At 51.5% G+C, this 12,187-nt stretch overlaps 1 protein-coding gene across 2 annotated transcripts in view; it reads left to right on the top strand.

Moving 5' to 3' along the window:
* Nucleotides 1-12,187, top strand: part of GABRA5 (gamma-aminobutyric acid type A receptor alpha5 subunit) — an 84,093-nt gene that overhangs the window by 68,122 nt on the left and 3,784 nt on the right. For both annotated transcript variants that reach the window (XM_030930679.1, XM_030930678.1), the window contains exons 8-10: nt 3,286-3,429; nt 6,009-6,161; nt 9,287-9,498. In XM_030930679.1, coding sequence (XP_030786539.1) covers nt 3,286-3,429; nt 6,009-6,161; nt 9,287-9,498 — 509 coding nt within the window. The remainder of the gene's footprint in view (nt 1-3,285; nt 3,430-6,008; nt 6,162-9,286; nt 9,499-12,187) is intronic.

The raw sequence follows: 12,187 nt of genomic DNA, 5'->3' as shown, positions 1-12,187 counted from the left end.
GGTGCTGACCTGTTGTTCAGCTCAGGAGGCTGCAGATGGTCTCACTGGGGTGCTGTGACAAGGTCTTGTGCTGTTGTTATTCTGCTCATTCTCACCCAGGCTTTCAAAGAGAGGGGAGGCCGAGGCGGGGGTATCGCTTGAGGCCAGGACTTCAAGACCAGCCTGGCCAACATGGCAAAACCCCGTCTATACAAAAAATACAAAATGATCCGGGCATGGTGGCACATGCCTGTAATCCCACCTACTCAGGAGGCTGAGGTGGAAGAATCGCTTGAACCCGGGAGACAGAGGTTGCAGTGAGCCAAGATCGTGCCACTGCACTCCAGCCTGGGTGATAGAGAGAGATTGTCTCAAAAAAAAAAAAAAAAAAGAAAGAAAGAAAGAAAGAAAAGAAAAAGAAAGAATGGGAAGCCTAGAGATATGGGTTTAGATAACTCAAAAACTCAAACCCTGTACATTTTCAAATCCCCAAAATTCTAAGAATCTGTTACATTCTAATCTGCATTGTCATAGGCAGCAAACACACAGAGTCACACAGTTGCCTGAGCTTACCAGAGACTCACAAACTGAGTTTGCTTTGGACCAACAATAAGAAAGTAAATTAAAGTAAAAAGACCTTTTCGGATTTGACACCAAGCAAAAATCATTGCCCACACGGTTATGTCCATTATAGCTGTTGTTGATGAAGTACCTATTGTGAGTCAGGTGTGTGCTAAATACTCGACGTTCACATATCCACTTTGTCATGAACTAGTGAACTAGCAGATGGAGGTTATTCCGATGGGGAAATTGAGGCCGAGAGCTCAAAGAGGTTGCTCAAGGCCACCCTAGTAGTGAGTGTCAGGTCCATGCTGCCTTACTTCCTTTGTAGTTATTCAGAAGCCCCATGGTTTCTGAAAGACCTCGAGAATTTGTGCCACTGCTACCTCCCGGTCAGGATTTGCAAGGCTAGGAGAGGACAGGCAGGGTCAACCCAGGGGAAGAAGCCCTGAGGAAATCGGTAATGAATTTCCAAGTTCGATGTGCGTGAAAATGTTTCAGACCGTCTTGCCTGGCTCTGCTGATGTGTGGTCAGAGGAGGATGAGCTTTATGTTTTCCAGAGCTCTAAATCAAGACAAATGCTGGCACTGCAACCCTGATTGCCTCATTTACTCTTGTCCCCGCAAAAAGACTGAACGCCACACTGCTGACACAGAGAAGGGATTTAGTGTTGGTTGCTGAACAGTGGAGCTGAAATGGACACGAGAGGCCATTTATTCCCACTCTTAATGTGATGAGGAGAGCAGAACTCGGTGATGTCAGCTGACGCACTGCAACCACATTGTCTCTTGCTGCTGTCATTATTAATGCTATTGGCATCATCAATATCCATAGGCCATTTAATAGTCACTAGTAGTTTGAAAAACAAGATCATGTGAATTATGATGATGCGTTATATGTCACTTAGTGATTCTAGGTATCTTTCATCCGTACAATGATAATTTCACTGGATTCTTACTGTAAGGTAAGGATTATCCAAGCTCTGCGCCCTAACCGTGGAGAAAGGGGCTCACGGGATTTGCTCCCAGCGAGGCCTCAGGTCAGGCTGGCCTCGGCCCCGGCCGGCCTCCCCACAGCTCTCCCTGCTGGCAGTGCTCAGGGACGTGCCCCTGGTCCCGGGTTAGTATGCCACTTGGCCTTGAGCCCAGGAGGAGCCATCAATGACTGTATGCCATCCCCAGTCCCACTGAGGAAAGTGATGGGTGGGCCGCAGGCTCCACACTCCACGAATTCCATCGAGTCTCACGTCCTCAGTCTGCCTCCCTCCAGGCCTTTGCAGGAGGCACCTCCACCCTCAGACCTCTACCACTCCCAGAGGACCCCTATGTCCTCCTCCCTGCATCTCTCCTTCTCTTCCCTCCCTGCTTCCCTTTCGTCCTTGAGCAGATTTGGCACTGAGTTGTCAGCTCCTCATCAGCTGATGAGGGAAGCACTGTTTCCTGTGCTCTGCACACTGTTTAGATGAACGTTTGTATTCTCAGGTGGCCCCTGATATGGTTTGGCTCTGTGTCCCCACCCAGATCTCACCTTGGATTATAATAATCCCTACATGTCAAGGGCGGGACTAGTAGAGGTAATTGGATTATGGGGGCAATTCCTCCATGCTGTTCTCGTGATAGTGAGTGAGTCTCACGAGATCTGATGGTTTTATAAGCGTCTGGCATTTCCCCTGCTGGCACTCCTCTCTCCTGCCACCCTGTGAAGAGATGCCTTCCGCCATGATTGTAAGTTTCCTGAGGCCTCCCCAGCCATGTGGAACTGTGGATCCATTCAACCTCTTTTCTTGATAAATTACCCAGTCTTGGGTATTTCTTCATAGCAGCATGAGAACAGACTAATACAGTCCCTGACTATCAGAACTGCCCTAAGCTTTGGGCTACTTTGCAAGCTTCCAGATTCATATATTCCAGCATAGTCACATCTTCTAGAGGCTGCCCACTCTCTTCGGCTTATGGCCCCCCTTACCCCATCCTCAAGCCAGCAGTGGTGAGTGGAGCCCTTTGTCATGCTTCTAACCTCTCTGATTAGGGAAGTTCTCTGTTTTTAAGGGGGCAAGTGATAAGATTGCACCCCCTGGGAAAATCATATATAAGCTTCTGATATTAAGGTCCAGAACCTGAATTCCATGTGCATAGTGTCTTTTGCCAAGTAAGGTACCATATTCACAGGTGTGACACCAGGGGTGCAGGTCCTGCTTGCCACACCACCTTCACACCCAGGATGGCATGGACAGCAGGTGCCTGTTGGAGAGTGGAAGGCTTGGAGTGGGGAATGCGGACGGCTGCTGCTTCAGGCACTCCGTGCTTGTAAATCTTGATGTAGGTCATGCAGTCATAGCCAGAGCCCTCAGACCTGGCTGCTGTCTTAATCCCATTCTATGATGAAGGCACTGAGGCACAGAGAATAAGTGACCTGACAAAGTCACAGAGCTGGAGGGACCCAGGCAGTCTGGTCTCAGAGCCCACATTCTCACCTGCTGCACCATCGTGCACTCTGCAGAGAAGCACACATGTACCAGGAAGTGCCAGACAGCAGCCTGGCACCCAGGCCTTTAGACATGGGAAGAAGCTGAACTGCAGCGTCATCTGCCCTGGTCCAGCCACCCTGCGCATTCTTTAGGTCGTGGAACTGTGACTTTTCAAACGTTCTCATCCTCTCTCTTGCTACTTTAGTAAAAGCTTCTGTGTTTTCCAGGCTGGGAATGATTTCATGTTTATGTCACTTTCTGCCCCCTCCTCATACAGATGCCTACCCTAATTCTGAAGTCGTCTATGTCTGGACCAACGGCTCCACCAAGTCTGTGGTGGTGGCGGAAGATGGCTCCAGACTGAACCAGTACCACCTGATGGGGCAGACGGTGGGCACTGAGAACATCAGCACCAGCACAGGTGAGGGCTCCCAGGTGCACTCCGGCCACCACAGCCTCGGAGAGCTCGCTGCTCCCAGCACCCCTCTGCAGGGCCACGTGGGAGGTGGCACAGCAGCCAAGCACACCCTGTCCTGGACAGTTGTGCTCTCCCTGGGCCACAGCTGTGTGAGAGCTGGCCAAGGGAGTCCTCCCAGCCCGCCCCTCCCTGCAGCTGCACACAGAGGCACCAGCTGTGGCCAGCAGTTGCGGTGGACCTGCTTATATAACACACCCCTAAGCAGGAAAGGTAGACAGCTTCCTACAAATACCCCCAGTTACCTGCTCCGCCACCTCCTGCTTTAAACAGTGCGGAGAGTTCCCTGGAGTTGAAGTTGGGAAAGCACAACCGGGCAGCCTACAAAGAGCTGAAATGGACACGAAGGAAGCAGACACTCTCCATGCCAGGTGCCCTGGGCTGGCCTGAGCCCTGCAGGGTCAGTGTCCCAGCCTGGCTTCCCCTGACGCCAAGTTGGTGGGGAGACCAAAGGAACAGGGTACATTGCATCTCCAGAGCCTGCAGGTATGTGGCTAGATGTCTCCAGGGCAGGCAGGCCCAGCCATAGAGGTCAAGGTCACCAGAGAGTGCTGTGAGCAAAGGAGGGGGTTTTGAGCTCCAAAGAGCTTCTGCAGCCTTGGAGAAAAGCCTAAAGGGAGGCAGGGAGCCCTGATGGCAGAATGAGCTCTAAGCCCCAGGGGATATTTTCAGGGGAGCGCTCTGTCAGCACGGCTGATTGTCAGCACCGCTATCCTTGCAGCTGGCCGAGCACACAGGCCGTTTAGTGCATAGCCTGTTCTGGGTGCACACACACGCAGTCAGCACCCTGTTGACCCACGGGCCTGTGCGCTGGGCATCCCTGGGGGATATGAGAGTCTGGAAGGATGGCTTCACCATTTGGTTACCATGCTAAAGGGAAAGGCAGAGGGAACGGGCCGGTTTTATGCAAACCAGTGGAAGGTAGTATAGCAAGAGTTTGGTGTAAGCAATTGCGATGCTGAGGGAGGATATTCCAGTTTGGAACTGTTTCATATAGTTCTTTGAATATTAATAACTGGGATTTCTACTCCTGTTTGCATTCTACAATCTTTTAAAACAAACACGATCGAATTTTCCTACCCTCAACTCAAAAATAAAACAAAATGAAAAGAACTACCGCCAAAAGAATTAGAAGTAGGAGAGTAATTTCAAGCCCTACTGTAAAACAGAATGCCATTTCACTTCTTCAAGTGCTAAGGAGACACAGACTTGGATCACCGGTAGAGATCCAGTCCTTGCTACCAACACACCCTCTGCCTCTTCTTTGCCCATTTCTCTCTCTGGTCTTCGAGCCGGCTCTGCTCCCTCACCTGCTGCGGACTACGGGAAAAGTGCACCTTTGCATTGCTGGCCTGTCCAGGCACCACTGAGATTGCTGGCTCCTCTTGTGTTAGAGGGCCGATTTTGCCACATGTGATTGCTATGGTTCCTTCATCTCCTACATACGACATGTTTTGAGTTGACACTCAGTGAAGCAGCCACAGTGGGCCTTGCTGCGCTGTGGGCTTCCATCCCAATAGTAAACACTGCAACTGTGATGTCAGACTCTAATGTCCCAACACGCAGTCCCTGCAGCTGCAGACCACTACTGCAACAGACCGGGGCCTGTGCTGATGGAGTCCCCCAGCCTGTTCTCCCCACGTTCACAGTGCAACGCAGCTTTCCAGCCACACCATCTACTCCTCACAATTCAGCCAAAGTTTTTTGAATTGCTTTTCCTCCACCCCTCAAAGAACACTTCCCATCTCCCCAGGGAGAGGCAAATCCAGGTAGCAAGAAGACTGGCCCAGCAGGCCTCACACTCCCTGACCACAGTCCCCGACCTCAGCTCCTTACCAGTTCACCATGAGGACGGCATCATTCTCAGCAATGAATGGGAGGTCTCCTCGTGCCTCCCACACAGCCAGGCAAATCCAGAGAAGGCACTGGGGCATCGCCAAGGAAAGGCCCCCAATTTCAGAGAACAGGTGACACAACTCTGGTAGGTGGCAGAAGGGATGAATTGCCAGGACCCAGGGCCTCCTGAGCCACTGCATCTCACTCTGCACCTGGGACGCAGCCAGCACAGGGCCTGCTGCTGGTGGGAGTGGTCGTCTCACCTTCCTGGAGCCCGTAGACTGGACACAAGAAGGACTCTGTCCACCCTCTGCAGGGCTCTGTGAAATCCTGAGTTATATCTGGGGAGGCTAAATCCCGAAATCCTAATTGCAGAAGCAGGCGAGGGAGTAGGGGGGAGAGAGGCACAGATTGTGACCGGAGATTAGTAAAACACACAAATCTGATTTCCCCCAGGAAAAGCTTCCGTCAGCAAAGGCTCTTCAGAGACCAGGGGTCGTCAGACTTACTTATAAAATGACTGATAAGAAATTCAGGCATCCTCCTGTGTCCTCTCCTTAACCCAGATCATACAAATGAATGCTTGTCCCACCTGACAGGGGAGTGGAAGGGAGGCTCCTGGTGAACTCCCTGGATGCAGCAAGCAGAGACTCTAGGGTACTGATGTGCGTTCATTTGCTTCTTTGCAGGCGAATACACAATCATGACAGCTCACTTCCACCTGAAAAGGAAGATTGGCTACTTTGTCATCCAGACCTACCTTCCCTGCATAATGACCGTGATCTTATCACAGGTGTCCTTCTGGCTGAACCGGGAATCAGTCCCAGCCAGGACAGTTTTTGGTGAGTATCCCCAAGCCAGGCCAGGACACTGGTGTTTTGCCACTGACCCTAACCACCCCAAAGCAACAGCAGCAACCTCCACGAAACTTCTAGTGCTGCCTCTGTGTTGTGTGACCTGGAAAACAAGTTGATCAATTCATTAAGAATTTAATGTTAAGGATTAGGGTTTAGGATTTCTCTCCAAAGAAGGATTTAAGGAATATCACATGGTCTATTTACAGTTATTTCCTTGCTGTAAAGCCTTTTTGCGTGGTTTGACCTTGCCAGCATGTATCTGTTTTATGTGAGATTTTGCTATGCAGGTTGAGCGTCCCTTATCCCAAATGCTTGGAACCAAAAGTGTTTCGGATGCCAGATTTTTTTAAATTTTGGAAGAATTGCATGATACCAGTTGAGTCTCTCTCATCTGAAAATCTGAAATGAGCTTCACGGAGCATTGTCTTTGAGCGTTATGTCGGTGCCCAAAAAGTTTTGGATTTTGTAGCATTTCAGGTTTCAGATTTTTGAAATAGGGATCCTCAGTCTGCAGTACTTTTGGTTCTCATCAAGTATGACTTTGTAAGTTATCAGGCAGTTTTCTTTGAAATGTGCATGCCAGTTTAAAATTAATCACCAAATAACAATCAAAGAGATGCAACAGGAATAAATTACATCTGTATACCTGATGAGAACCTAGAGCAGCATCATTTTACGTCCCTAAGACATCAGCTAAATTGGGAGAACTCTAACTCAGGAGGTGCCGCGGCTCAGCAGACACAGCTGAGCGTCTGAGTCTTAATTACCTCCAAGCTCAGCTGCCTCAGATTCAGGAAGATAGTAAAGGCACTTTTGCCAGTCCGTTGTGATCCTGGATGCTCACATCTCTGTAAACCGTAAAGTGCGATTCACACATCAGCATTTGCTATTGCAGTTTCCTTTCCAAAGCAGGAAAATGTTAGCATGCGTTTCATCTTAATGCTCCCCCGGAGTGTAGGCTGACCAAGAGCTCAGGGAGTTCAGGAGCGAGGGGCACAGGGGCGCTCCCGTCTCATCATCACTCTGCCTCCAGCCAAGAGTCCAGCTTCGCTTGCCAAGCCCGAGCGAGCAGTCAGGATTGTTTCCGGAAGGTGTGGAGGTTGGCTGGTGACCAGGCAGTGCTCCCCGAGTTCATGTGCCTCATGAACTCTTTAGGGGAAATTAGTTGGTAGGCAGAAAGAAAGCGGGCAGGGGATTGCCTGTTACTGTCGGGGGTTTTTTGGCAGGGAGTGGAGGGAGATTCCCAATGCATGTTAAGATATTAAAGGCCCAAGAAGAAGACTCAAGAGGCTTGTTTAAGATCCTGCGTGGAGCTCTTCCCCCTCAACACAGTGATTAATTGGATTTCTAAAAGAAAATCAAAGATCTCTATTGATTCCTTTGGAAGGGCTGATTTCATGCAGGGAGTGACGTTCACCGTGTACTTGTGGAGCTGTGAAGGATGGCATTGAATGAAACCCCAGCATACTACGTGTCCTCGGTGCCGTGCTGGTCTCCGGGGACTGCCGTAACCAAGTCCCACACACTGGGGGCTTAAACAGCAGAAATGTATCATCTCACACTTCCGGAGGCTGGAAGGCTGGGATCAGGGCGTTGGCAGGGCTGGCTCCTCCTGGGGCCTGCAAGGGAAGAGTCTGTTCCCGGCCTGTCTCTTGGCCTTTGGTAGCTCCTTAGCTCTTGGCAGCATCACTCCAGCCCTCACACGGCATGCTCCCTGTGTGCATGTCTGTCCCCAAGGTTCCCCATTTTATAAGGGCGTCAGTCACAGCGGATGAGGGCCCACCCCAGTGACCTCATTTTAACTTAATTACTTCCTTAAATACTGCATTTCCAAATAAGGCCGTAATATAGAGTACTGGAGGTTAGGACTTCAACATATGAATTTTGCAGGCCCACAGTTTTTAGCAGGAGTGTCACACCCGCATTGCCCACACAGGTGCATGCGTCTGCAGAAGGCAGGGCTAGCAGGTGGGAGCGTTGTGACCTGCGCGAGTCCAGCAGGCCTGGCTCCCAGTGTGGGTCGTCTCATCTCCTCACTGGCAAGCTTGGGCACCTTGCTAAATACTTTCAAATCTTCAGGCTCCCCAACCTGCCAAACAAGGATACTGACACCCATCCAGAATGCAGCTTAGACTAGAGTCTGACACTCAGTGGACCCAGTAGCTGGTGCATAATCTGCCAGTCCTAAGGAACATCCTCTTCCAGGGATCCAGCCTGGCTGTGTGGTCACTGCAGAGTTTTCCTAGTGGCCATAGGCTCCACGCACAGCAGGATCCAGGGGACACTGTTCCCTCTTTGAGGGACTGACATGTCCAGACCCAGATTCAGATATGGCGCATCTGTTGCTCTCTGGCTCCTACAAGTCTGCAGTCAGGTGAAAGGCTGTCTTCCCTGTTTGCAGGGAGCCCTCTACTTCCAGGTGCATAGTAAATCAGTGGGAGGCACCTACTGGCTGCCGTGTGAATGTGACTGTCATTCTGCCTTGGATCTTGCCTTCGTGCTACAGAAACACATCACTCGCTCTACATGTCTTTGTTGAGCACTGGCTGTTTGCCTGGCTTTGTTCATGGCAGTGGGAGCCAAAATCAGACCTGAATCCCTGCCCTCCTCAGTTCATATTCTAAAGGGAAGGGACAGTCAAGACACAGAACGTCAGCAATTGTCTATCTAAGTGCTGTGAATCTGTTAGGTGTTAGCAAAACAGTAGAGGAAAGCGCAGGCTGGGATTAAAATCACCAGTCGCTTGGGAGGCCGAGGTAGGCGGATTGCATGAGGCCAGGAGTTCGAGACCAGCCTGGCCAACGTGGCGAAACCCCGTCTCTACTAAAAATACAAAAATTAGCCAGGTGTGGGGATGCCTGCCTGTAATCCCAGCTACTCAGGCAGCTGAGGCACAAGAATTGCTTGAACCCCGGAGGCAGATCTTGCAGTGAGCCGAGATCACGCCACTGCACTCCAGCCTGGGCAAGACTCTGTCTCAAAAAAAAAATAAAAATAAGAATCACTAGTCCCCTTTGTGTCTATCATTTTGGGCATGTTGTACTGGGGTCCTGGGTGCCGGCACTGAACCCTGTTTCCGTTTTCCACTCTGCCCCGCCTGACCCCCGCAGGGGTCACCACGGTGCTGACCATGACGACCCTCAGCATCAGCGCCCGGAACTCTCTGCCCAAAGTGGCCTACGCCACCGCCATGGACTGGTTCATAGCCGTGTGCTATGCCTTCGTCTTCTCGGCGCTGATAGAGTTTGCCACGGTCAATTACTTTACCAAGAGAGGCTGGGCCTGGGATGGCAAAAAAGCCTTGGAAGCAGCTAAAATCAAGGTACTGACTGTTTCTCCTCCCTTCTTCCAGGTCCCCTTGACAGAGAAAGTGTGCCTGATTCTATCCAAACATAAGACAAGGTGCTGCTCTTTCCTACCCGGCAGCTCCCAAATGCTCCTTCCCTTATACTCAAGGCCCTCACCAAGTCTTACTGACAACGAGTCCAATTTCACTCCAGCAAAAGGCGACAGGATGTGAATGGCTTGGGCCTGTTTATATTCAAGCCTATTATTTTGGTAGAAGTAACTCCTGTCTCTTGAGGCATGATGTGTCTGGTTTTAATTGTGGAATCTGTGTTCTGCTCGTTTTATCCCACTTCACCTTGCAGGCTGTCCTCTTCAGGTGGCCTTCAGGTCGAGACGGGGGCACCAGTGTAATGGAAGGAGTTGATCAGCAAAGCACACCCAAGCCCCGCTGAGTCCGTGATCTGACCCCCTTTTACCAGGCACAGAAATTGTTGTGAAAGCATTACTCTGTTCAAAGCAAAGAACCATCAAATATTTAAAGGGTGATTTATGCCCAAATCTTAAGAACATTTGAAGAAAAAAAATGTGACCAAGATTCCAAGCTGCATTGTCTCCTTGGGGAGATAAGAATAGCATTCATGGACAGCAAATAAAGCAGCATATGGTGAACTGCTAATTTCACCACACAGAAATCAAACACACAAATCTCTGTAAGGAGAGAACAGGAGGTCAGAGCCATCGGGGTGACCTGAAAGTAAAACGTAATCTGTCCTTTGGAAAATCAGCGTGAAGGGAGTCCTGAAAGGCATTAGAGAGGCCTCGAAGTGTAAGTCCCGACCTCCCAGCCAGGGACCACAAGCCAGTTACATCAGAGCAGGATGCCCTGGTTCACCAGGAGAACTGCTTCCATCCCATCCACAGCCCTGTGCTTGCTCTGCGGGTTGGACTCTGCTGTCAGGAGTTCTGGCCTGACCTTGCCCATTGTGCCTTCACTATTTCCACGTGACAGGAGTCCCTCCCCTGCTGTAGTTTCAGCATAGAAGCCCCACTTCCAAGCCTAGCTCCCTGGCTGCGGGAAGGCCTGGCAGGACCCGTTCTGGGTGCTCTCATGGAGGGAGGAAAGGAGAAGCTGGAGGAAGGGCCTCGGGCGTGGGTGTGCTTTGAGCGCTGGGAGGAGGGACAGGAGTGATCTGACTGCACTGGGTGATAGGGACTGGGGAGCTGGGAGCAGGCTGTTCTCAGATGATGGAAGTTCTTGGCCGACACGTTTGAGCTTGTTCCTGCAGACCAGGGGGCCAGAGAAGGTGCTGTGCGGGGAGGAATGAGAGTGGAGTTTGGGGAGATGGGGCTTCCCAACACTGTGCAGTGTTGCTGGAAGGTGCGTGTTTGTCACCTGCCTGGGACATAGACGGTGCATGATGGATAGTGGGCTGGAGCCTGGTATGAAGTCAGGGAGCAGCCAGAAGTCCCTGACAGTCACCAAGGTTGTCGGGCTCATGCCTGTGAGTCTAGGAGGAACATGAACCCCTGGGTGAATGGAGACAGCACGCATGTGGTTGGGTGGTGGTGTTGGGTGTCGCCATCACTGGCTAATCTAATCACCGTAGATCTGAATTCTGAATGGAAGGTTGGAGGGAAGAGAGAGGATGAAGGTGACCTGCATTGTCTAATTCGACGAGAGTGAGGGTCTTCCAGAATAAGCAGCATGCCTCAGGCTGGCTTGTGGAATGTCAAGACTCTCTTGTTCCCAGGAAGGCAGTGGCGCTGGGGGTTCCACCCCTGCCACCAGGAAGTGTCTGTGCGCTGGAAGGCATGGAGCATCTGCAGGCATGCAGGCAGCACACCCCGTGGTCAGACTCTGGCCGCGAGCGTGAATACCACAGCCTGGTGTCAGCCTATTCGAGTAAACTGTTCCATGGAAGTAGAGAGGACTTTAAAAAAATAATTGTTCCAAGTTGGGATCTCCAGAAGCAAACACTGGGTCAGCGTTTGGGGTATAAGGCAGTTTTTAGGAGTGAAGGTTTGGGAAAGGAAACAGGAGGCAGTGAGATTCAGAGAGGAAGAAACCAAACCGTGATGCAGGCCTAGCAAGGCGCAGGCTCACCCGCTGGGGAGTGTGGAGCAGATGGCCAGTGGAGTTGTCCTGTGTCAGGGATGTGGCCAGGGCTTTAGACTCCTGCCTCGCTGCCCAACAGATGTGTCTGGTTTCCCCAGGAGGGGCATGAGTCTGGCCAGACCGCCCTCTGCAGCTCAGGCTGCCAGAAGAGCCGACACCTGGCCACAATGCCTGCAGCTGGGGAGCACGTCCTTCCGGACAGGCGGATTCCGGGGCGCGTGTTCATCTCCACCACCAGTGCTGTGACTATGCTGAGTCCCAGGCGGGTGCTCCCTGCCACCCGCCCCCACCCCACTGCACATTCCTTCCCAGTAAAAATGCGCACCCTCAGGACAGAGCAGTATCTTCCAAAGCTTGCCCTTCACTTGGTTCCACCCAGAGCTAGAACCATTCTAAGTAGTAACTCGCATGTATGGGTTTCTTCTGGTGGATCTGCATGAGCGCTCACATGTCGGTGGGGAAGGCGGGGCTGGCAAAACTGCCATCGCATTTCTGAGGTGTGGCCTGCCTCCCGCAGGCTCCCGCACGCTTTCCCCAGGAGGTCCTCATGCCCCTGCCCCGGCCTGGTTTTGGTTCACCTGTTTCACCTGTGTCCCCTGACTCCTGC

The sequence above is a fragment of the Rhinopithecus roxellana genome, chromosome 5, assembly GCF_007565055.1.
Source record: "Rhinopithecus roxellana isolate Shanxi Qingling chromosome 5, ASM756505v1, whole genome shotgun sequence".
NCBI lineage: Eukaryota > Metazoa > Chordata > Mammalia > Primates > Cercopithecidae > Rhinopithecus > Rhinopithecus roxellana.
This window is presented reverse-complemented; position numbering and strand designations above follow the sequence as displayed.